At 42.3% G+C, this 27,001-nt stretch overlaps 2 protein-coding genes across 3 annotated transcripts in view; one reads left to right on the top strand and one right to left on the bottom strand.

Annotated features, from left to right (window-relative positions):
• Positions 1-1,456: 1,456 nt before the first annotated feature.
• On the bottom strand, positions 1,457-18,697 carry ptafr (platelet-activating factor receptor). The gene is made up of 3 exons (XM_034577239.1): positions 18,687-18,697; positions 5,599-5,611; positions 1,457-3,077 (listed from the first exon to the last, which is right to left on the bottom strand). The coding sequence occupies exon 3, from the start codon at positions 3,068-3,070 to the stop codon at positions 1,922-1,924; it is 1,149 nt and encodes a 382-aa protein (XP_034433130.1). The 5' UTR covers positions 3,071-3,077; positions 5,599-5,611; positions 18,687-18,697; the 3' UTR covers positions 1,457-1,921.
• Positions 13,001-27,001, top strand: part of luzp1 (leucine zipper protein 1) — a 46,479-nt gene continuing 32,478 nt past the window's right edge. For both annotated transcript variants that reach the window (XM_034577232.1, XM_034577231.1), the window contains exon 1: positions 13,001-13,519. The gene's annotated coding sequence lies outside the window, so the exon portion shown is untranslated. The remainder of the gene's footprint in view (positions 13,520-27,001) is intronic.

Below are 27,001 nucleotides of genomic sequence, written 5' to 3'. Positions count from 1 at the left end.
AACAACAACCATTACTTAATGTGCTCTAAACAGTGATTGGTACGATTGTTCCCTTTGGGGAAGTGCAGGGCTGACTTTGCTGCGATTTGGACACACAATATGTTTAATATTAATAAATTTGAATAAACAATCGGCCACCGTTCTGTAGCAGTCACTGGGTTTGTGAGTGGAGGGGGGCGGGCAGCGTCCCTTAACTGTCAGCCTGCGGGCCGAGTTGAACCTGCCATTCTGTTTCCCCAACTAGAGAATTTCGGGATCGCCGGCTTCGTTCTTTCTCTCCTGGCCTTGATCGTCAGTCTGACTGTTCTGTGTTGGCTGGGCTGGGAAAGATTACGTGGCAAACTGCCCCCCTCGAACACTGCAGCTAAAGGTAAAGAACACCACAGAGCAGTTTTACTGTTCAAGCAGATATCTTAAATGATTCATTTAAAATTCTTTGTTTTCTTCAAGGTTTTCCTGCACCCGAAAAGGCACAAAAGTCAGTACACACTCACATTTGTATCATTGTTTGTAATTTGGTCCACTATTAACAGACTGACTGCATTTTTTTTTCACACCAGGGGAGGTCTCCCAAATAATGAAGGCGACGGAGGTGTGTACATGAATTACACAAGCAACAACCAAGACTACAGTAATCTGGACCCTGTCAATATGACAGGGGACAATATGTACTCAAGTCTGTCATGAACAGTCAGGGGAAGGTGAGACGTGCAATAAAAAGAGGAAGAACGATTTTCAGTTAATATCAGCATGTAGCGCTCATCATTCTGTTTGACCTGATAGATACGGTTTGCCATATGATGTCAGTGTGTACTTTAAAGTTAATAAACGCAATTGGAACATGGTTCAGTTGTCTTTGTCTTAACTCACATGTTCTTATTTTAGTTTTTGTGCGCACAGATGAATACATGCATTCTATTACTTTTTCATTTAAATTTATCATCACAGTCACAGCAAATGAAATCCACACATAAAAATGTTATTACAGGGTTATAACAAATCGTACTTTGAGAAGATGTTTCGGGAACACTGCACACACCTTTTGAATAGAATACAAGACAACCACAGCTGTTCAAATGCATCAGAAAATCTGTTTGGCGTTACAGCAGATATGTACAGCTTTCTTTCCCCCAGTCAGTCATGGGCTGTTTTTCTTTCACCACGAAACATAGATGGGATGACACAATATTGGATGGCAGAGGGGAAACACAACTCAAGCATTATAACTTCTGTTCCCTGGTTTCACAATGCCAGATAGGACTTGTCCAGGCGTGCCGGTCATCAGCACGAGCATGCTTTGCTGGAAAGGCGTCACGTGAGAAGAGATGCGTGAACACAGACGTGATCCACATTTTACTATCCAGATTACAACTGATCATACCAAGTGTCACAAAATGGTCAAATTTTTGTACATCGTGCATTATTGATCGTACATTTTCTCAAAAACATTGTGAGATTTCTTTGATTACTTTTTATTTCTTTATTTTACTAAGATTTTGTGTGTGTGTGTGTAATCTAGTGAGAAGCTAAGGCACCATATGTTTAAAATTGTTGACTTTGTGTCTGGTGTCTCTTCAGTTAATTTAACAAACTGATAAAGTGCATTTCTTACATAAGTTGTGTTTTATCACTTCTGCTTGCAAAACTTCTGCTTTTCAGCTTCCACTTCACACAGGAAGAGCAGGAGGACTGGTGTAATTCAGACATCAGCTCTCACAGCATATGTGCATAGTCACAAAATTCTGTGTGGTGTGTAATTTTTAACGAGTCGCAACAAGAGAGTTGTGGTCTTGCACACACGATGCATCCCACCACAACACACCAAGGACACTTTGACATGCCAAGCACAAACCCTCCTGTCAGGCTCATGCGCCGTGTAATAAATATCTACATTTTTATACAACTATTACAAATGTCTGAATCAATCCATGCCAGGTTGTTGGATCTCACTGGGAAGTCTCTGGCTTGGATTTTTGCTGTCCATAGACATCTGAGAGGTGGCCGTGTGCGAGCACCCTTCTCCCTTTCCGATTCTTTTAACTTGAGCCACGATGAACCTTCTGAACTTCCTCGTGGCGAAAAAATAGACGACAGGATCCAGGATGCAGTTGAGGCCCATGAGGACCAAGGTGATCTGATGTGCGTCGTTGAGCGTCTGGAGAGTGCCCTGGTCCCAGTCCACGTGGCCCCAGCCCTGGTTGATCTGCAACACCGCCAGTGTCCAGGGGCCTTGGATGATATGGTGGGGCAGGAAACACAGAGCGAACACTCCCACCACTGCCAGCAACATCTGGAGAGCCCTGCGTTTCACCCCCCTGGGCCTTTTGGACATAGTTGATGCAGATCTTATTTCAGGCTGGGGAGGATTTTGAGACAGTAACGCTCGAGCGATAAGGCAATTGCACACCACAACAAGAAAAAAGACGACATAGAACATTCCAATTATTAAAAAATGCATGGCAGCTACTTCTGTCTTCTTTTCATCAGTCTCATTTTGATATGCCTCAAAGCAGCGAGTGACGTTGTTCTCGTCAGTGTAGGTTCCTGGAGACGCCAATTGAGGAATCGCCATCCCTATGGTCAATGCCCAGATGATGACGCACACGATGATGCCACGGCGCCTGTGGTCTGAGGAGGCCGCGTCCAGAGGCTGGGTGACCGCCCAGTACCTGTTGACACTGATGGCTCCAAGGAAGAGGATGGAGCAGTAGTTGTTGATGAAGAACAACGACCCCGTCAGCCGGCACATGAAGTCTGTGTACACCCAGTTACCATGGCGACTGTAGTAGCCAATCCAGAAGGGAAGGGCGGACACGAAAAGAAGGTCGGCAATGGTCAAGTTGGTCATGTAGATGCGGATTTCACCCATGGACCTGGCTGCGCGGAGGCGGCGCACAACAAACAGCACATAGATGTTGGCGAAGAGGCCGAGGATGAAGATGATGCCATAGGCGACGGGGAAGAGGACGTAACGAAACTCAGAGTCCAGGAAGGTTGAGACATTGCTGGCTGTAGTGCCCGGCCCAGAGGTTACTGTCATGGCAGTTCCTTCTGTGGTTGACGCCACCATTTTTATTCTGTGAGTGACAGAACATATCAAGTTATGTGCAACTTAGATCTGGATGTAGAGTATTTGTACACAACAAAATTACAATATACACACACAAAACATACCAAATAAAATGAATAAATGACTTAGGAACTAAAGTTCACCATCTTATACAAACGTGTCAAAGCAAATGAGATATAAATATACTGGTGGTAGCATAAAGAAATCCTACCTCTAGTTTCAAGAGTGGACACAAAATGTTAATTCGAAATATCTTCTGACACTTTTTTCCCTTAATTTAGATCCACAGCATCTCATCCAGGAAGTAAACGCACCACAAAGTCACAGACAAATACTACGAAAGAACCTGTGAGCAATGTACGATTCACCACCAGCATCATAAAGATTTAAAAGCTGAGGTGCAGAGTCCGGAGGCGGATACTGAAAGAGAAGCAGTTATTACCGATGTCATGTGACTTTCATATGAACAATTTCAAAACCAATGCATCCAAAGTCTTACCCAACTTTACTCAACATATGAGAGGATGTTATCGCAATCAGAGTCAAAGTGAGTCTCTTGTCAGAATTACAACAGCAAGTTCAATTTGACTTGATCTTTGGACTTTAACGCACTGTGAATGAAGTCCCTGAAGAATTCTTCAAAATGTACAGTCCAATTTGTTTTAGAGATCAGTTGTATGTTCGCTTCCGTTTCCAAACCACACACGCTGAGAAGAGACATTTTACTATTCCGCTGTGGTTTTGTCTTAAAATTGTCTATTTCAACATTTTTGGAAAATGAAAATGTAATCAAACAAAAGTCTGCGTCTCACATAAATAACCATGTTGTCTGAATCCTTTTCTGTAAGTCGACACCCTGATGTGATGAGGAAACCCAAAACGGAAGGATTCATCTTTAACCCGCATCTTCCTTTCCGCAGAAATCTCACTGTTTTCACGAAGACTCCTCTCCTTAATCATTAGAATCAACATAAGCATGACTTTTATTTTTACTTTTACTGCGGAAAACAGTCAGACTTCTCCAGAACTATTCCTTTCTGAGGTTCATACTGGCCTATGAGTCATCATTAGTTGAGGCAAATGGGTACTAATGCATTCATGCTCTCACATTGGGCTTTAGATGACAATAACCTATCTAAGGATTTTTGTGTCACTGACCACATAATGTATTTCTGGGAGAAATAAGGCAGAACTTTGTCTTCCTCTTTCTGCAGAACTCTTATTGGATTACTCACTGGATGACTCTCAAGTGCTTCCGTTTTGAAGTTGTTTTTATGGATCCGGACAAATTATTCCGCAGAAAGCATCCATGAAAAAATAAAAAATGACAATGAACAACAAAGCAAAACCAGCGCCACCAACTACCAACCAACACACTAAATAAATTTTGATTAATTTGTTTGGTTATTTCAATCGTCTTTCTTCTGGCACAAAGGACATATTAAAATATACACATGTCTCCCCTTTTAACACATACACTTAAAAATACATTAATATATTGTGTCTGAAGTCAGTGATTCTTTTTTCTCTGTATTAAACCAGATCACAGTCTTTTTCTCATCCTGACCTAAAGTGCTGTGATTGCCTTAAAATAACCACTAAAAGTTTAATGATGTATGAAGTCACAACAAATGGATATTAATATATTTTCCAAATTCTTTGTTTATAAGACACCGGTGACTGTAAACATACCACTTGATAAAATTCAAAATAGTGACACTTCACCTTTGTAACTGTTTCCCTGCCATTTTCTAATGAGACACCCCTTTATCAATCAATCAAATTTTATTTGTATAGCCCATATTCACAAATCACAATTTGTCTCATAGGGCTTTAACATGGTGTGACATCCTCTGCCCTTAACCCTCAACAAGAGTAAGGAAAAACTACTTAAAAACCCTTTTAACAGGGAAAAAGGAACGTAGAAACCTCAGAGAGAGCCACATGTGAGGGATCCCTCTCCCAGGACGGACAGAAGTGCAATGGATGTCAAGTGTAAAGGAGAACATCAAGATAAAGGTTTTAGCAGCATTGATTAGGGTAAACATTTTGAAGTATAACTGAAGGTCAGTGAATTGGTGGATTAATGTCATTAATGGTCAAGTGTCTGAGGAGAAATACTATGTATCGAGCAGTCCTGCTGCAATCATAGTCCATGGTCAGCAGCCAGCAAGATCATGATCCACCATCAAGATCGGATGCCACTATAGTCCACAGTTATTGTCCACTGCCGCCATTAGGATCCATATAAGATATTATAAACTATAACTTTACTGATATTCAATCAATGATTTACGAGTTGTGATAATGGTGAGCTATTGATAAGAATACAGGATAAAACAGGATAAAAGGTAATTCATTTTGCTATTAAATTTAAGGAAAAAAGATACAGAGCATAACATGTAACTATAAGGCAAACGTATGATATCTGCCATAATTCACTCCTTTTTTTACTACACTTGCCACAGACACATTTTATATGTCGTAATTTCTTAACAGAAAGAGTAAATAATAAGCAGTGGACTTACCAGACTGTTTCTTCTTCTCTAATATCTCTCAGGCGGTGAACACTGTGAACCGGAGCTCTGAGGAGTAAGTGAAGTTATTGTGTCATTACTGGGTGTGTCTCCCTATAAGTATGAGTGAGAATGTTTCAGCCTCAAGACGAAGGAGGGGTGGACTTCCTCCAGTCTTCACGGGGGAAACCCTCAGTGTTGCAACACAGATTCCTGTCCGTCAAAATGAGAGAGAAATGTTTATCATGGAGCAATCTGGGTGTTTTCTGTGTGTTTTTCTCTGAGCGACTTCTCCAATAATGTGTTGCAGTTCATTCAGACATGGCGTCTTTACCACCCATACATGCATACACAGGCCTGTGCTCTCCTGAGTGCATCTGTTACTTCACTGACATGGTCAAATATGCATACGTATCTATACATTCCAATATATTTATCTTATATTATAATTTCCCATCCTCCAGATTCCAACATCTTTAAACTTCCCGTATTCCTTTTTTTGTGTGGAATTTGTTCTATAATTTGTACTTCTTGTGCAAAGTAATACTAGCTAATTACTGTATGTTATATATTATAAGAATTTTTACCACACAAGTTGTAGGGATTACAAAGCTGTGATAGCCTTAGTTATTTTTCAAAACAGAGGCTGCTGTAGTGATAAGATAAGATGAGATGAAATGAGATAACATAACATAACATAGTATAAGAAAGAACTATAGTAATCCTCAAAGATAATATAGAACTGTTAAGTTTAACAGAAAGAAAAATGGAAATTACAGGAGCAGCTGTTACAAAAAGAGAAAGATAATCAGTTTACAAAACAGAGAAGCTTTGCGATAAAACGAAAATGAAGAAAGGATTTAAAAAACACTAAGGCTGTTGTCCATCTGATCTTAATGGGTCCACTGCTCCAGAGGTTGAGGTTTCTAACAAGTCAGCCTTAGTAGTTGATATATTTTGTTAAAAGCCCTCAGAGCTCCGTTCACAGATCGAAGTGGGAGTCCAGGGACATAGGGGGTTAGTAAGTTCCTGATGGGATTTGTCGGCAGACCTAGAAAGGGCCAGGTTTACATTCATGATGACATTTTTTTATTTAAAGTCTGTTTTTAAATCATCTGTTTCATGTTGTATTTGCCTACCCACCACAGATCTCTTGTGTGGGGCCTACAGCCAATAAAACCACACTATCATCAACATTATCTTGATTGCATGTTAGAGTGACGAGGTTAAACTGCTTCTTATTATGGCCCATGATTCTGGCTCATCAGCAGCCGAGGCAAATGTGTACTTATGCATGTTAACCACGTGGGGGAGGAAGAGGCTTGTGAAAAAGAGGGGAAGACTTCTCCTCTTTCTCACACAGTGCACAGTGGTGGAGGGATTGTATTCAACACACAACACAACTACACAAACCTCTCCTCTGAGTGTGTAGTTTTAACAACCCCTTCCCCCCCTGCAACGTAAAAATTAGATTCCAGCTCCTATGTAGAAGCACAACGCAACACGTCCTCCTCTCCCTGGTGCCACAGTATAATTCCTAGATTAAGGTTAACCAGCCTCCCCGACCTTATGGCTGTTATTATGGTTTGGCAGCGGAACAAGACAGCAAGAGCTCTCTGGTGGTTGTGCCCTGCATGACTGCCAGACACGCTGTGCCTTTGCTTGGTATACAGGGCTGCAGTGTTTGAAAAAAAAAAAAAAAGAGGAACGTTTCACATATACATCTTATTGCTCGTGGTTTGGGTGTGGATTCAAAAGATTCCACAGCAAGACGCTGAGATTTGTTTTGGTCATGAAATGGAGAGCAGCGTATGAGGGATGTGGTTTGGTTCAAAAGCTCGGTATGAGATATTAAATGTATCGTAGGCTGTACACTGTACGACATCAATTCAACTGAAACAGATCATCTTTTATCATCACCCTACATGAGTTCAAATAAATATTTCAAGTTACTTTGGCTCAAAAATTATAGTTAGCATTTTTTCTCCAGAGACTCTTTCTTGTAATAAATGGAAAAGTTTTTTGGAAATATTTTCTTTTTTTGACACGATTGGGGATATCGACACCAATCTCACATGTGGATGCTAAATATAAATGTAAAGCAGTCAGTTATGATAAATTATTACAAACACTCGAATCAACGTGGAACTGCTTTACTGCCCGATAACATAGGCTATAACAAAATCTTGCAGTCTGGTTGTTTACCCTAGTTTTCCATCTTTGTGCTAAACTAAGTTAAGCTAAGCTAAACAGCTGCTGGCCGTGGCTTTGTTTTGATAATGTAGAAAGTAGTACCAGGCTTTAAGCTAAGTCACAGCTGTCTCCAAGTGAAACAGGGCTTAACCAGGGTGAAGATTAGTGTCTGTTTCAGTCCCAAAGCCCCTTCACTTTTAAATTAACTCATTAATTAATGATGCATTGAGTCAAAATATTGAGACAAAGGAATAAATAGCTCTTCAATTGTTCATATTTGGTGACTTGGTTACAGTGGATATCCGTTTTAGCATTCGGTGGATATTGGAGTAACATCATCATCATCCTCAACAGTGACCAGGTTCTGGTCTTCATCGACTCCTTAAGGAAATAGCTGACTCTCTCCACTAGTTGCAAACTTTTCCTTATGTTTTAATAGACTTCTTCACTGTTTCACTGCCCCAAAAAAGCCACAGATCAGAAGGTGAACGAAAACAGCGAATCTGGACGCTTTCACAGCCTCTAAGTTTATTGAGCTTTTGTTTCGATTTCAGCTGTTTTGGCATTTTCACAACTCATAATATGACTTTGAGCAAATTATTAAAATTTATTTCGCTGAACTCAGCGGGGAAAGTATTTTTTACAAAGTTGAACCAGAGCGGCTTGCAGTATTTTACAGTGTAATGTTAAATAACTCTTGGATTCAAATGCAGACTTGCCAGGATGGCTGTAGTTTCATGCTTCACAAATATGTCTGTGGGCTTTACACTTGCACCTGGCTCCTCTCTGCATGCCACTTGATTCCTTCTCTTGAATATGGTTTTCTGCCTCTAAATGGCCCTGAAACGTTTTGGAAAAGATTGATACAGGTCATCCCTTGATGTTCTACACTGCTGCGGCTGCTGCACGGGGCGGACCGAGGTATTTTTCCTCTCGAAGAATGGTTGCAGTTTCAGTCCAGGTGTGCAGAGACACAAGAGAGGGGAAGCTGCCAGGACCTCAACAGCTTTTTTTTTTTATGGGATAGCTATGCTACAGTCAGAAGTCAGAGTCATGCATTCCTCAGGGAGGCAGGAAGGGAGGGAGCCGCCTGTGTGGACCTTTTCTCGTCCCATTAACACCTTTTCACAGTCGCTCCTTCACTTGATCTTGATGCATGGCTCGTTGCCTCTGGCCCTTCGACATCAAAAGCCCCAGTGAGATGCAGACAGGTAGGTGTTCAAGGCCGCTTCAGGGGAAAGGCAAGGACGCCGCGGTTGAGAATTGATAAATGAGTGTAGTGTGTTTGACTGCACATCTTGCCTGGCAGTGGGTTCGTGGCGGAACCGGGGAGTGCAGGTCTCTCAGGCAAATTTGCTGCATGCCAGAGGCTGAGGTTTGAGGAATGTCCCCCTGCAGTGAGTAGAGAGAGAGAGAGAGAGAGAGAGAGAGAGAGAGAGAGAGAGAGAGAGAGAGAGAGAGAGAGAGAGAGAGAGAGAGAGGGCCACGTGAGGCAGAGCGAGACAGGCTGAGGCATCTGTACTTCAAGATGATATAAGACCTGACGGGAAGACGGGGACTTTTTTCCAACCTTATCAAAGACTTGAAGCTCTCTCCCTCCCGTGGGACGTTCTGTCTATTAAGGACATAAAAACCTCAAACATCAGACCTCAGCTACGGGAAAGAAAGAGTGTCAAGATTTAATGCAATTTAACTAATATGACACGATTGTACAAGCGAGGTTGTTTGTAAAGAGCAGCTCTACACATAGCGTGCATATACAACATGGAATGTTAGACAATGATACACAATGTTGTCATGGCGCTTGATGACATCGGATAAGTGCACGTTTCCCTACATGACAAGCTGCCCCACATTTTAATCCATCAGGGTTACATCTGTTTAAATACTGGTCATAACCCGCCCTGAGAGCACAGTGAATTAAGCACATTAATCCTTATAATCGCTGTAAAAAGGACATAAAGTAGGAAAGCTCCAGTATGAGCCATATTGTGGCGTCAAATCCTCCTACTTTGGTCTCGTTTTATTCCTACGTTCTCATTTTGGATTGTCAAAATAATATTGTCAGGTGACTATTGACCCGATCCCTGCACTCTGTACTATTGGCTGCTTGTGATTTTGGAGATCTGCACAGGATTATTAGAGATTAGTCTGCTGTTTCAGCCTCCGCAACTCTCTCTGGAGAAGATAAAATATCCAATGTGAAAAGCAAACAAAAAAATCATGTGGGCTTAAGAAGACTTTTTATCTGTTTGAAAAATTTATCACGATTTGTGCTGTTTATTTGCTCAAATTCTTATTGGGACAAACAAGCTGACGTTTTCTGGCTGGTGAAGGATGTTTGTGATTAGGAAGGATGTTGGCCAGAACACGGCTCTTCCTGAATCAGCTTGTCCAGTGTGTCCCACAGAAAATCTACTGTAGGAGATTACATTCCCTCAGACTTCGTCCTTATGCATGCTTTAGATCGCATATGCATTTGCATTTACATCGTTTGACGTATTAAGGCAAATTCCCCAAATGAGAGGAACCTGTCTGTGCATGAGCCAAACCTCTCGGGACGGATGAAACATGACCGATGAACATAAAAAAAGAGGCTCTTTCCACGCTCCTCTTTACTTATATTTCATCTCACTGCTTCCAGAGCCCTGACGGATGTTTAGGGCTTTGCTTCTTCATAGATCAACCCAGTATCTCTGGAAAATAAGAGAAAACCCCATTTTTTATGGCAACATTCTCTCTCACGCTGGGCCTTTGTCTTTGAAGAACCGTTAGCATGAGAAATATAGGGACACACAAGGCAGGGCAACTTTTTTAAATAGCATGTTTTAGACACAGCGGTAGATTCAAAACATTACAAAATAAAAGATTTAAAAGTGTAGCATAAAACAGGTAAAAAAGGTTTAAAGAGGTAAAATAATTAAAAAGGATGAATCTGAAATGTTCAAAGAGAAAAAATTTACAAATAAAAACGATAGAACTGTGTAAAATAATACATTAAAAATAGAATAAAATACAATGATGTATGACCTTGAAATAGCTTAGTAAAAGGCACTTGTGAATAAAAAGGTTTTAAACCTGGTTTAAAAAAATGCAATGGATGAAGGGTTAAATTGGAGTAGAGATATGTAGGCAGTCACATATTCACATTCACCTGTGCTTGGATTTCCTGTTGTGCAGCTCAGGTGTTTGCACGGGCATGCCCGCTAATGCAGCAGCTTCTGAAAGGATTTAATTTTCACTTTGATAACTCTGGTATTTTGGGCCTTTTCCCCACCTGGAGAGATCATCCCTGTGACATCATTTATACCTCACCTTGCCCATTGTGTCAAATGGCATGATTAGAGCAGCATGGTCATTGCATAATCCCTGTAGGCATGTTCAACGAGGCGGAAACAAAGGATCTGACTGTGGGAATCTCGACAAAGGACGGTTTTAATTGCGCAATCGTCTCACCGGCACCGTCAAGGTCCCAGATAGATGTGAAGGTTCGTGAACGTCCTGTAACTTCCTGAGAGAGACACAATGTCCCGTGGATGTTACATTTAAATGGAAACCAAGGCAGCACAGATTTTGTTTTTGATAATAGAGCAAAGTGCTAAAATGACGGCAGTGTTTATGACCTCCTCTGCCCCCAAATTAAGGAGTGTTTCACAAGAATGTGTCTAAGTAGGTCCAGTGTGTGTGTGTTTGTGTTTGTGACTTCACCTGGTTTGGCTGGCTGTCTCTGACATTCACAACAATTAGGAGGTATTTTATCATCACACTGAAATCATTTCCACACGTACGTAACTAAAACATAATGAACGCAGGTTGAAGAATTTACTGCCCCGCCATAATCACGCTGTAATAACAGAGTGCACAGTACACGCGAGTTGCACTTATTATGCTGTATCACTGCAGTGCACTTGAAGTTAGCACACTCAGTGGCCCCAGTTGAAACCAGGGAGTGTGTGTGTCCATGTGCAGCTACAGGGAGACACTGCACTGAGTGGAACACGGACTGATCCATGTGTCCGTTGTGAGGCTCGAACCATCTGAGCTAATCTGGGTTTGGACTCAGGGGAAGAAAACTGTTCAAACTGCTAAACAACCCAACAACTTTATCCACTCTCACAGAAAGGTACACAAAGTAGTAGTAGTGGTGGTTGTGGTGTTACTGCTGCCACAACAACCAGCCTAAAATCAATCTCTATGAATACAGTCAAGGTTCATGGGATCTAAAAGGTCCAGAGGAAAACTATAATAGTTTATTGAACAAACTGGATAAAACTCTTTGGACGCATGAACTTCTCAACAGGTGATTACACTTGGAGAAAAATATAAGAGATAATAAACAAATACAATAATGATTACAAAATAAAACATCAGAACCAGGAGCAATTAGATTACAAATAAGAAAATAATTGTAAAGAGATGTTTTTTTTCAACCATAAAGCTGATCAAAGTATTTCAAGCCATAAACTGGCTTCAAATAAACTTGTTTTCGACTCATTGGCATGAGAACAGAGACTTCTTGCATTAGAGCTTAATGGCTTTGGTATAGGCCTAATGTTTAGATAAACACACTTACCAAACCCGAGGGGCTTTTTGGACAATAATCGGGGTCCAGGGTCTCAGTTGCATGTATCATCGACATCAAAACAGTTGTGGAGCTCTATTTGTGACATCTGCACATTTATGGTCATATGCAGAAAGATCACCATTCTTATGGCAGCCAAAAAACTTTGATATAATAAAATACAGATTCATAATATGTGAATAAATTGGAAAGATAATTCCCTTTATCCATTGAGTTCATGTGACTGTATGATACTTTTGGTAGTTTATGTCATAAACTCTCATTCTTGACATTGGAATAATCGTTGTGCACAACATTAAACTTTACAGTAAGTTTGTACTTGTTAGCAATTTATAGATTGTTATGGTTTAAACCAAAATAGTGCCATGATGATAAGGATAATAAAATGCTTCTCCTCTGTTATTCAGTGCTGTTCATCATACTGACAATAAAATAAAATGTAGAGAGAGATTTCTATGTTGTTATTGGTCGATCAACTGTATTATTAATACTGTATATTATATTTCCTTTATTCCATTTATTTATTTATTCCTTTAGGCCTATTTTATTCTTATTTACATTCATGATTGATTGTTTGTGTATGCGTGAGAGAGAGAGAGAGAGAGAGAGAGAGAGAGAGAGAGAGAGAGCGACATTAACTGTGAGTGGATCAGAATCACTCGGACTCTCCTCACAGCCTCAGCCTGGTTTTCTTTCCTCCTCGCCGGCCACCCTTCGCCCGGGTGATGTGGGGGAGAGAGGCGGGACCTCGAAGCCGGGAAGGGCGTTCTCTTTGCGGTCAGACCGGGCAGAGTCATCCCGAGGGGTGGGTCCTCCGGCAGCACAGAAGGAAAACCCACCTTTTTTCATTGTTACGGACGCGGTGGTGGAATGTGATGGTTTGATCTCCAGCAGCGGGCCAGCGACCGAGGAACTATCCGCGGGGGGAAAAAAAGCACCGACGAAAGCCGCACTCGGGAGCCGGTGTGACCGCGAAGGCAGAGCCCGCCTCTGTCGCCTCCAAGTGTCCGGGGCGAGTCTGAGAATGTGCGGATGAACTTGTCCGCGCCGAGTCGGCAGCAGCGAGTCCGACCGTCCGCATGAGCTCGCACCGTGGGAAGTTACGTGGATTTTACCGTAGCGGGCGTTTTAATGTGACCGGGCGCTGGAGCCGCGAAGGTAAAGTTCGCCTCTTGTACTTTGAGTGTTTTATTTGTGTTTGTGGGAACACGGGGAGTCGTGTTTCAGGCTCCGCGCCGCGGCTTCCTGAGTCGGGACTGCAGAAGTCTGAACTGCGGCAAGTTTTTCAACCCTCCTCCTCCTTCTCCTCCTGCTGCTCTTCCTCCTCTTCCTCCTCCTCTGCTCGGGCTGTAGCCAAAGTGAAGCATCCAGGACTGCGGCGAAAACCCCAGGTGTTTTTCAAAATGCGTCTTATTGGAGACACTTGCATCACGTTTCTACGCAGTTGTCGGTGTTACATGGTTGCGTTCACCTTGTGTCTACGCACATTGTAACGTCACGCTCCCCCCCCCCCCCCCCCCCCATAGGCTACAGAATAGGACTGTCCAAAATGTATATCGAGACAAAACTATTCATAATCGTCGATATCGATAATTATCTCGATCAATATTACATAATTGTTTCTTTTAAAGTTGAAAGACAATTGATTGAATTCTATCTCGATAGATATTGATATGGTTTAATCGCTGATCCCTACAAGGCAGTGATTCTTTTTTTTTTTTAGATTAAAAAGCTCAGATGATAGCGTCAATCTCTGGGGAGGGGAATTCAATTTGAAGTTTATGAAAAGCTCTTTTCGAGCCACTTTGAACATATGAATGTTGGGGGCTGGTCGATATGGCCAAAAGGTGAGACCGATCATTACCGTGAGAAAAATGTCACGGTGTTATTAATCCTGAGTGAAGGATGTGGTTTTAAACTCTTCTTTGTGGACAGAGAACAAATTAGATACATCTCATGTTAAACTTCCTCACTGTACCTATTAGCAATGTATCGCTATATATATATATCAAACCTTTTTTATTGTTATTCATTGTTAAATTATACTACAATGAGTATTGATATTGTTTCATAGCCCAGCCCTACTACAGAATAGAAAGCTATAGATCACACACACCGGGAAAGTACATACTTCCTGTACCTGTCGTAGTCTTTGAAGTTTTGTTCAGGACGTTCTCTTCCTATGAGCTGGTTGGACCTTGCCTGTACTTTGTCTCCCAAACGTATTAAGTCATCGGGAGTTTTAGGGTATTTTCTTGTAAGGTTTCAGTTTCTGTTGTTGACACTCACTATCAGCCAGATAAGCTACTGCATTTCTAGACTTTGTACCAGACTACATGGCCAGGGTTTTCCCCTAAGGACAAAAAGCAGGAAAAGAGGGCTAACCCATTCACATGAACATATTTTAATATATCTCTCCTACACTTTATTGTATGTTTTAAAGAAAGGAAAAGCTGTATGGTATGTGGAAAATGTGTATAGTGCAGTTCACGTAAGGTGGCATTCACAAAGGCCAAAAATATTAAGGGAGGAGATGTGCAAAAAGTCCCAATTTAAGCACCGTGAAATCATAATTGAGCACTAACATCACTGTATTTTATTCACTCGTGCATCAACCTGTGGAGAGCCTACAGAAAAAACTGGATGAATTTCACAGTACAGTGAGTTTACAGTAGGAAGGCATATTGAACACAACTTGTACTTAAGTCTTTCATCTGTTGAATGAGTTCAAGGCATTTTGACAGCAGCCAGACGACATTGTGGACCCGTGATGACAAAATGAGTTGTGCACATGTTCCTGTGTGCACTGGACAAGTTTTTTGGACGGCAGACAACTACAGTGCAATCGCAAAAGAGCTGAATCAGCCTTGGATGTAGTGCTGAACGTTAGTGTGAAAAACCTGCACTGAAAATGAGTTGCCGATGGGCAGAATATGAAAAGAAAAGACTGAGTATTCTATCAAGGGAAATGGCAAATACTCAGTTTCCAGCTTTTTAAAATGTAGAGATTTGGAGCTTTTTTTCTGGGATATCAAAAGATGAACTTTACAACCCTAGAAAGTTATGAAATCGAAACCCTAAACAACTAGAATGTCACTCAGTAGAGCGCATTCCTCCGCCGAGGCCAAACACCCACACTCCTAGATATTCAGTCCCCTGAATATGCCAGATCTTTTCAATCAAGATCAATGAATGGGAAATAGGTGAACGTGTCAAAACATGCCCATTTACGCAACGTTAAAGAAAGTGAAAAACAATTCTTAGATCCACCTCTTTGTGCGGATCTGCACCAAAATGTAATCGGGTTCTTTCTTCCCACATCCCATCCATCCCTTCCGTAGTTTTTGCGCAATCCTGCTGAAAATAAACAATAAAAAAAACAATGGACAGGGGCTAAAACATCACCTTTATGAGATCTGAGGTACTAACTATAATATCAGTTCATCACAGCCCTAATTGGATGACTTATTAAATCTATAAACACGCTTGTTCTGTTTGAGTATGTGTCTGTTTTCCTTCTCCATGTGATGGCATGTGTTGTGCGGCATAGGCTACACGCATGCATGTATTAAAACAAGGTGGTAGAGCCCAAGGTCTGAACAGTGTGCGCACTGTGCTGCCTCATCAGAACAGTAACAGAGGAGAGTGTGTGCACATGTGTCAACAGCAGAAAAGGTAGCTGTAGTGGTGGAATACTTATCTGCCAGGTGGGGCTCGTAAAGAGCAGCATGGGGAGGGAAGGAGATGGAGGGGGACCTGCCTTGACCTGTTTCAGACATGAAGGAGACCAAAAAAAAAGTTGCTGATGACTTTCCAGTAAGGCTCACCCCCCGAGCCAGCTGTAGATTATACCAGCTGAGCCAACCAGCATGTGCTGCTGTGAATCCACTTTGCTCCTGGCACTCGCATGGCAGCTTGTCCTGGAGGTAGACGTGTGAAAATGGTTTCCTTTGGTATTTCTTTGGTAGGGGGGTCATTACTTATTACACCGCATGTGGAGGGAATGTTGGGAGAGCTGCAAAGGGAAAATCAAACGAGAGTTGCAGCAACGCGAAGAGTGAGATGTCTACATTTTCCCTGATTACTGCTTGATCAGTGGATTTACAGTCTTGATTATGTTCCTGGTTTGGTTTGGTTGCTCTCTCTTGTGACACACGGATCCCAGCAGATTCTCCCTTTGACCTTCGTCCCTGTAACTGAACATGATTGCTAAGTATGCTGACACAGTGGGAGTGCCACAAATACCTGCTTTATGATCTTTAAACATTGCTGATGGCGACAATCGAAAGTTACACAGAGACAGAGTTTTCACCGTGTCCTGTTAAAGAGTTGTCGCCTGCCATGCAATGTAATAATCACACCCTATTTCTCCTCCTTTATGACCTGGGCTATTCCCCGCATGATCGGTTTTCCACTCCGCCACGACCGCCTTATGAAACAGCCTGTACTGCTTTGGGTGAAACCCAAAACTAATCATTATGGGTGTCCAATAAGGGTAATTATCAGACTTAGCACTGGACCTGGGGATTACGGAGTGGCTAAATGACGGCTCTGGGGATTAAATTAAAATATTGAGGTTTTCTGCCTGGGAGAATCAAACCGCCGGGAATGTCCAACCGGGCCTGCCGGTGGTGGTACAGCCGCTCCGCACATCATGGTTTAATGCACAGAGCCCCTCCCGTTTGTGCAGTTCTATCACATCAGTGTGGAATTACGACACGTTACTATTGACGTCATCTGTTGCAAGTGCATGCAAATGGGAATGGATCGTTTTATTGCTCAACTGGACTTAAAGCTATATTTAGGAATTGTCCGATATTTCTCCAGCCATCAACCTGATTTATTATGAAAAGCCAAGAGAAAATAAAACACAGTGAAATGATAGTTAGACAATATTAAAACACTAGCTCACCATTAAAGTTTCCCAGAGACTAAGGTGACTTATGCAAAATGCTTGTTTTATGGGAGAAAAACATCAGAAACCCAGATATATTCAATTTACTATCTTGTATGACTCTAACCAGCAAGTGTTTGCTTAACTGATTAGTTACAGAGTAATTTTCTTTCAATCATCTGATCAACCAATTGTTTCAGCTTAAGTAACCATAGCAAAAAAAACAATTTAAAACGTCAATGTAGCAACTTCATTCCCAAAGGAATAAATGAGAAATGAGAAAAGAAAAGTCAGCAGCCACATGAACACACGTGTGTCTTGTGCAGTCTGACCTATACATCCTAATAAGCTGTAATAGATAGTTCAGATAGAATTAGACCGGATGGTGTGGCTTTCGGTTGTTATTAGTGGTAGACTCTCAGTTTCAGCCTCGGTAACCCTCTTGCTCGGGACCAGATTTGGCGGAGGATGCACACACAGGACGCAAGAGTGATGTTGCAGGTGTTACAAAACCGAGGCCTCCTTGAAATAGCAGCGCTGAATCATGGTCTCCGAGAGGCTCGTATTAAAGCCCACACACATTCTGTGAGTGAGTGAGTGTGTGTGTGTGTGTGTGTGTGTGTGTGTGTGTGTGTGTGTACGTGTGCGTTTCGATGTAATGCAGTAATGGGCTCAGTATCTGGGACAAATGCTGTTGACAATACGCAGGCCAGCTGGAGTTGCCGTCTGCATGTTAGCAGGCTCGCAGGGAGATGGGTTAATGCCATAATGTTGATTGTGCGGGACTCTGCTTGTACATGCTTTAGTGTGTGTGTGTGCAATTTTTTTCAACACAAATTCCAAAACTACTATTTCCAGCTTCTGGTTTTGAGAAAATATCGGCTTGTCTTTGTTTTGATTGTAAATGGAACATTTTGGGGTTTTGGACTTTTGACCGTACTTTTAAAGACGGAGTGATTTGATTAGTCGAGAATGTAATCAATCATTTAGATACATTTTAGTCGCAGTCCCAGCAAAGTCAACTGCTTGTGTGCTGTGTACACATGTGTATCTTCACATATTTTGACTTGCAGAAGTGATTAGTCAATCAACAGACAATTGATCAACAACAGTTAATCTATACTCAGATTTGAAGAGTTGCTGCGTGTCGTAGTTTAGCAGCACATCAATTTAAACACGAGAATTAAGGCTTTAGGCTTTTTTAAACGAGATTGAGTGTCACGAAAAGATCAAAGTGAGTTCTGGGGATTTGCAATGAGCATATCAGTATTTCTGGTCATTGAATACACAGAAATATTCATAAAAAATGAAAATATATATTAATCCCAGCACTATGTTTTGTGTAAAGACATTTTCTTCGCCTGCGCTCTTGTTTCTCTCTCCTCCACTGCACATATCAATATTCCTCCTCATTCCCAGTCGTCCCTCCACTCTTCTCCTCTCAGCCCTCTTCCCGTCTGCCCCCCCTACCAGCTTTCTTTATCAGCGTTGGGCCAGTGACGGGGCAGAGCACTGTGATTTCAGCTGGAGTTCAAACTACTTGAACTTTGTGTGTATTCGCAGGTTTGTGATGTGTGTGTGTTCACGCATATCTCGGCGCTGCTGCCCCCAAGCCACGTAGATGTGTCATCAGATACTGGAGGTTGAGTGTATCAGTCACTCGGCGAGTAGTAGCCAGGAGCACATCGCAGCTCCAAGTGTTCACATGCCTCATTAGGGCTCTCATTAACACATACACTGACACGCAGAGTGACAGATATGTGCTCTCGCTCTGTAAGAATTCCATGTCACAGCAAGAAAGGACTCTGTTCATACAACCTCTCCTGCGTGTGTGTGTGAGTGTGAATGAATCCCCCTCATTAGTCCTGCAAAGCGTGCCAAACGGCCTCCGCATTACCAGCCGCTCTGGTGGACCCTCTGTCCGGTGGTGGCGTGGTCGCTCGCTGAGGCCTCACCGCTCCGTACATGCTGCGGCCGCAGGTGACTCTCTGTGAACCAACCGTTAAGTCGAAGAAAAGGCTGCAAGTGCATGGGACTGTGTTGTGTCCAGTACCCTGTAGGAGGTACCCATGGTAATTAACTTTTAAAATTTTGGAAAATCTTGAGATGATGACTTTTTCCAATTGTCATTGTTTAAATCTTATCAATATGCAAGATATTGGTACAAGTGAAGTACTGTGTTGGATATTGACCGATGTGGATTTCTGGTGGCCAGTGTCGAAACCAATATTTGACATATATTTATAGTTGTAGTATTGTATAAGGTTATAGCTGTTAAAAAACATTAAAATGTCAGTGAGTGAGTGGATATTCCATTCATGGTCTGTTTCTCGCTGGCTCTCGTATTATGCCTAAGTGTTTAATCTTCTTATTTTCCATATGATTGATTTAGTACACGTCATCTCTGTCCAAAACGCAGATTAGATAAATCAAATCCATTTTCTTTAATTTCAACAATATCCGCATTTCTTGTACACCTCTGGCTATTAGCTTGTACTTTGTAACTGGTTTTAAAATGATTAGGATCTTAGAAAGATTGTATGAATCTAACTTTTATTAACTAAACTGACAGGTCTGCTATTTACTGATCTGTAATATATTTTATTGAATAACTATGATTATCAAGCAAACAGATGATTATCAAATGGAATTTTTCTTGCAAATCATGCTGTTGCAGAATAATAAAGTTCGTACAAACCTGTGGTCAGAAGTAAAATCCGTGGTTAATCATTTCTACCGTACGTTTCACAGCTCTGCCACCGAGAGCCTGACAACAATAAGCCATCGAGTTTGAGAATCATTCACAGAAACTTTACTCTGACACGTCTCCATTTCCTTGTATTGTCATAGGTGTGATAAGGCAGCTAACCACCAGCAGAGGAACTTTGTCTTTCATTTGTAATTATGAATAAACCCTCGCAGCTCAATGGTGAGATATAATTGTACTGTCGCTGTTATGATTGTAAATCCCCCTGAAATCCACAGTCTATAAACAAAGAGGACAAGCTTCAGAGACTTTTAGACCCCCTCACTCTCTGAACACTTTGTTGTTTTGAAGAGTTAATCTCAAATGGATTGAAAACGCCTCTGTATATAGAACCATTGATATTATGCTATCTGATATGTTTTCATCATGTATTCAGCTGTGGTTAAAAGAACACTGGGACGTGAGCAGTATCCTGATAATGGTCATGGTCTGTGACAAACAGGTGTCTTCAATGATCCCCAGGAATCATCCGCAGGTTGTTGTGCTGACTCGTACCAGACTTCCAAAAGCGCCTCCCAGTGCCATAATTCAGGAATCTTTATTTATGAACACCCATCGCTCCCCTGCAGTCCCCACAACCGGGCAGCTACCCTGCTGTTGAACATGTGAAGGTTTTCACATGTGGCATGTAACCGAAGAGGAAAAGAAAAGTCCTCATCTGGTCTTCGTTTAGGCGTCCCAACGGTCCACCACTTCCTTATCACTTGGGAACAGACAGAGACCTAAGAGGTTAAGACGTCAAGTCTGCAGATGCTGCGTCAGAATGTCCTTTATTATTTGGTGTACTTTTGATAGAGGACTTTCACATATGGAGAACACAGTAGGAAATTGTCTGAGTTAGATTTGTTCACAGTAAAACGTGAAAAATGCCTGGAGTATCCAGACAAGGGATGGCATCTGGGACGCGCTTACAGGAGGCAGGGCATGACGTATAGATTCTGCTGCAGAGATCACATGTTTTTGTTTACAGCACATTGACACTGGCGTCGGCCCTTATCACCAAAAGCTCTAGAATTTCTTTTGTCTTTCCAAGTTGACATCGTCCCTGGCACCTCTTTTCCATTAGGAGATTCCTGTTTGACATCGGTTGAGTGTTTTCACTTGTGGGGTGGCAGGAAAAGTTGCTGAAATTGTCCAGAGCAACTGATTTGGACATTTGCGTTCTCACATACAGCCCCTCCAGAAGATTTCAGGAAAATGTCCGGACTTAAATGCATGAAAGCAGCTAAAGTTTATTCTTCAGGCTGAATTCTCCATTGAAATCTCACATGTGTCTTTTTATCTTGCTCTTCCAAACAATAACATTATCCTCAAGTGGATGCAATAGGGGCAAATATCTTCATCGCGACAGCATTTAATGTGTTTTGAGGTTCTTGCCTGGGAATCAGGACTTCTTCTATCTTTACTTAAAGTTGTCTCTTTGTCTCACACTCCCTGCCCTCCATGCTGAGTGCCAGTTTTTTTTAGCCAAACCCTCCTGCCCAGTTTGTGTTTGCCTCTGTTTGATATTTCCTGATAGCTGCAGGTAGTCAGTCCTGTAATGTTTAAGCTGCAGCCGGGCCAGGACAGCCCCCCCACATGGCAGGAGTTTGGACCACGCTGACTAATAATGTGGGTCACTCTTCCACTGTGTTTGTGTTTTGCATGCTTTCAGTTTCAGAGTTTCCACTTTTTGGTTTTCCCTGTTTTTCCCAACTGGTTCTTGTGTGGAATTTTCTGTGAGGTTCCAACAAGTTGTTTTACAGAAGTTCCCTTGTGTGCCTGTTTTGTTTCCTGCACTGTTCAGGCTCCTGAAAAAATGGCTACCTCGTCGACCCTGGAAGAGGAGAGGAAAGAAGTGCAAAGGAAACATAACTTCAAAAGCATGTAGGAGGCACAGCTAGTCAGTGAGAGGGAGAGGGAGGGAGAGGAGAAAGGAACTAAGGCATTTTAACAAGGGAGAGCTAAAGTTAAGACATTTCTTGTAAATTCCTCACCCACACTCTTATTTTCGTAGGTGTTCTCCTCCTCAAACGCCCAATATTTCCCTCTCTCTCTCCTTCTGATTGTTATCTTGTCTCACTCACGCTCTCCCTCTCTTTTTGCCATGCTAAAGAGGTGTCCCCCTCCTCTTTTTTTGTTCCCGTCACTCCTCCTCCTCCTCCTCCTACTGCCTCGTGCAGGAGTATTTTTGGAAGTTTATGAAAAGGGAAATCTGAACCGCTTACCCTTAAAAGGCATGTCTGGGTCATCTGGGTGGAAACTTGTGTTATTAATGACCTTAACATTTTCTATGCGAGTGGGTCATCTGTGATTATAGTGAGTATATGTGTATGTTCAGTGTTGTGTACAGTGCAGGAATGCTGTGGGCTGGGGGGGGGGAGAGAAAGGAAGGATGGTGGGTTAGCAAGCAGGCCTACGTCCTCTGGAGAGGAGGGGGGTCAGGGGCATATTTGGCATATTTCAGGAGCCATTGCAGTCTGGTTCAAAATGCATTCCTCCTCCTGGAGATGTGGCTGAGCAGCCAGACAGACAGCGATCAAGGGAGGGGAGGAAAGGTGAACATCACGCTCTACTTCCTATCAGTCTCATGATGCCGGTGGTGGAAGATGGCGCAGACTACTCATACCAAGCCAAAGCTAAGATGACGCTAAAACAGGTGGTAAAAAGATATAAAAATACCACCTCATGCCACCTACAGATGTTGAACTCCTCCGCACCAAGTCTATAACCTCAGCAATATCCTTAAAAGGCTAAACGTTTGAACCAAAGTCTTTCACCCAGCAGCAGGGTTTGTGTGTTTTGGGTACCATCACTGCAATTTGATGAGTGTTTATGTGCTGAGAGCTGTAATATGTCTCTTTCAAGCCCTCGTCTGTGGCATTATAGTTACAGCTCTCTCCCCGGGAATTCATGATGTTTTAGTCACAGTTCTTTGCAGTAGGATGGCTACTGACTGATGTGTCTGTTGTTGGCAGAAGTGCGGTGTGGCAGCACCGGTCCAGGGCTCAGCAGAGGTAGGGTTCAGCATGAGGTCAGTCGTGTCAGTGTTGAAGGCCCATTGGATGCAGAGTGTACAGTTGCCTATTTAACAGGCCCAGATTTAAATCATTGTCCCTGAAAGTGTTATATGCTGTTTTCAGACATGAGCTCGCTGGAAATAGTGTTGATCCGATGCATTCACAACAAAAGGGAAATTTCTGTAACATTCAACCAAGTGGTGGCACCTGGGTAGTGCAAGCAGGAGGCGGGACCTGATGTTAAAATTGTGCTGTGGAAATCTGTGTATTTGTTTACAGCTTATCGACACTGGCGTTGTTCCCTGTTTTTAATCCTGTAGTCTTACATGATGTCTGCCAACAAGGTTATGTTGTCACCCGTGTGACAACTTTAAGCTTGATCTCCATCTATTATTTATACCACTTATCCTTTCACGGGAGGCGTTGAGACTGGATCCAATCCCAGATGATATTTGGATGAGAGCCCAGGTAAACCCTGGACAGGTTGCTAGCATGTTGCAGGGCCAACATACAGATAGAAACAACCATTTACGTATTACATTCACACATACAGTCAATTTATAGTCTCCAATCAAAAACCAGTGTTTGAACTGTGGGAGGAAGCCGGAAAACCTGGAGAAAACCCACACAGACACAAGGAGAGCAATCAAACTCCACACAGAAAGGCCCCAAGCTGAGATTCGAACCAGGAACCTTCTTGCTGTGAAGCAATAGTGCTGCTTTAGCTACATATTAACCATATTTAACATGTTTAGTGTTATTAGAAGTGTAGGGTTAGTAGGGTAGTACTTCAACATTTTGTTCCATTTCGCATCCCCTACCATTCTCCGAATGCTTCACAATCCTGTTTGAAATATTCATATGTTGCCCTGTCCCCTTTAACTTGTTCCATACCGGCTCTATTTGTGTATCAGATTCCTCAAACAGCGAGACTCTGCTCTGAAGTCGTGAGTGGGTGAGAGGGAGAGAGCCGAGTGGAAAACGGTGGAGTGTAAAATGCTCGGAGGGAGAGAGAGGGAACGAGAAGCAGCAGGCCACCTGTAAAACATGACTTTTATAATGATCACAGGCTGAGATGTATCTGTCGTGTTCATTGAGAGAAGAAGAAGGGCGAGAATACAAAGAGGGAGGTAAATCAGTATCTTTTCACACAATCTGACTTTAAGTAATTCGGGCTTTGTAGGCTCAGGGCAGCTCTCGTGAATGTCAATCTCCCGCTTTCATCTTTATTACCGAGCTCCTCCTTTGTTATTTCCTTTTTTCTCTCGGTTCAACAAGGAGAGGAAAGAAAGCTGAGTTTAAAAAATGAAGGAACAGACTGAGAAGGTGAGAAAGATTAAAAAAAGATAAAATCACTGAACATTTACAACAAGTGGTGTTCAGAAGCCAAATTCGTTGTTGCACAGTGTAGCTGTGGTTGCACAGTGTGGGTGCGGATGTTTGCCCATTTGATCATGTGTGACTTCTTGAACGCTCCGGATTTGGATCCTCACGTGCTCCTCCTTGGCAAATGATGTGCCTGGCACAGGGAGTAGAGTTGCTCTTCTACTTCCACCTCTACTGTATGAAAAGCTCCACACAGACCGAAGAACTCACCCACACACGCCCGTCTGTCTCGCTCTGAGCCTGGGATCTACAGGGGCGGCTCTCAAAATAAAATTCCTCCTGCAGATTATTTTTCTTGTGATCAGAAAATATACATGTTCTCAGGGAGAGGAATGTTCGGACGCCACGGCAACCTCGCGATTGCTCCCCCCCCCCCCCCCCCCCTTTCTCTACTGTTTCTATCATCCTCTGTATTTTGTCTTCTGTGCTCTGTTTCTCCTCAACTCTCTTGTTTTGTTCCTCTTTCGAAAAAATTCTAATAGTTTTGGTAATGCAATAAAGTTTAATCATCTTGTCTCAGCTTTGGCGTGCACGACCCACAGGCATCCCTTCCTATTTGTCCGACCATCCATGTGTTAGCAAGTCTGCTTTTAGGAGCTTTCATCATTGTGGTGCTGATGCATGCAGACCCCCGACTGTTTGGCTATTTTCAGCCTCTTTCCCCTCCTCTCTACTTTTTTCCCCCCTCTTCTCTCTGCTTTGGTTTTTATTGTGGAGGAAATCTCTGCACTGCTGCATTTTATAAAGGGCAGCTGAGGGCTGGGTCGGCTGGTTTTCCCCTCCATGCCAACGTTGCTTTTCTGGAGCTCCTTCCCGTGCTAACTGTCTCGACCAGGGGAAGTGAAGCGGCACAATGCGAGCCATGGCAAGGCAATAAAAACATTCTGGCTGGAGCACAGATTCTACTTTTAAGAGACATGAAACCCTTTTATGTCCAAGGTTTTATGTAGTAGTAGCAAATGAAGAAGAAAAAAAAATCAACCGAGCAGAGCTGCAACTAATCTTTTTTGCATTTCTCGCTTTTATTGGACATCTCATGGTATTTAAAGACAGACAGGAAACCAGGGGAGTGGAGGGGAGTTGGGAAGACATGCAACTAGAGTCCCCATCTGTCGTTGCCAGAAATTGTTTAGTTTTCCCAGTTGCCTCGCTAATGGTTAATTGAATTGATTAGTTAGTTGTCTTGGTTGTGTAAAAATACTGAGAAATGCTTGGACATGTCCACAGTCTGATGTGATTTCTTTGAATCAGAGCTGCAATTATTCATTCTTTTCATTATTATTCATTCTGATGTAATTATTTTGATATGATTGCTTTTGTTTCACCAGCAGTTAATATTATGTAAGACCAAGATTAGCAATTCATTTTAATTTTTCATAAAATGATCAATTGCTTCACATTTTTTACAACTCTGGACTCAAACTTCAAAGCTGTATTTTCTGACGGATCATTACAACTCTACATAAAATTGCTTTCTTTGTTTGAAAAATGGTCCAAAACATATTTAATTGACGGTGTTATCAAAGAGAGAAAAGAAGAAAAATTTCCACATAAAACCAAAGTATGTTTGAGCCTTTGCTTGATAAATGACTTGGAACAATTAATTGGTCTTAAAAATTGTTCTGCTTACACACATGCTCCCCTGTTTGCTTAGAGTGGAGACTAGACTCAGCGACTGAGACAATGAGTAAGTCATCAGCTTCCCTCCGGTCATCCCTTCATCCGTCCTTCTTTAATCTGCCTCTCTCTGCGCCACTTTATGGTTAAAATTCAAAAGACACCTTTTAGTTACTTAAGTGTTTATAGTAAAGAATATATTAAAGATATCATATGTAACAATTCTTCTTTAAAGACGACAAACAAAGTCTTTTGTTATTGTTTTGATTTAGAGACTCTTACCCACTAAAGTCTTTGCTTTCTGAGTCAGTGGTGATGGGTAGTGATAACTCATCACTGTCCCTTCTACCTGAATGTCTGTCTCAATCACTGTGTGTGTGTGTGTGTGTGTGTGTGTGTGTGTGTGTGTGTGTGTGTGTGTGTGTGTGTGTGTGTGTGTGTGTGTGTGTGTGTGTGTGTGTGTGTGTGTGTGTGTGTGTGTGTGTGTGTGTGTGGGCAGAAAGACGACGAAGTGCACTCATCCCTGCATCATTTTTTGTGTGTGTGTGTGGACACATTTTAGAACATACGGGCCTCGCAAGAATCCCATAACACTCCTAAGTCCCTGAGTGGCTCATTTGTGCACTATGGAACATTGTGGAATACCAGGCATATTTTATGATCCAACCCTCAGCCGGCTCCCTCTCTTTCTCCCCCTGTCTGGGTTTATTTGTGAAGCTAAGCCAGTCTGGCCATCCGGGCCCCCCCCGCCCTCCTCCCTTCTCCTTCCCACTGGAGCGCAATACTTAAAACATTTCATTTTGGACATTTAGCTGATGCCTTCACTCAGAGTTACACACAGTGAGTATGCTGCCCAGGCGAAAACTTATTGGCTGAGAAAGCAGACTTGAACCTGCGGCCGTGGGAAGAATTACACAGTACGGGTTGTCACCCTATGAAAAGTTGAGGTCTCATTGTGGGCAGGGGTGTATGTATAT

Source organism: Hippoglossus hippoglossus, chromosome 22 (genome assembly GCF_009819705.1).
Source record: "Hippoglossus hippoglossus isolate fHipHip1 chromosome 22, fHipHip1.pri, whole genome shotgun sequence".
NCBI lineage: Eukaryota > Metazoa > Chordata > Actinopteri > Pleuronectiformes > Pleuronectidae > Hippoglossus > Hippoglossus hippoglossus.
Note: the sequence above shows the minus strand (reverse complement) of the source record. Positions and strands in the feature narration are given on the sequence as shown.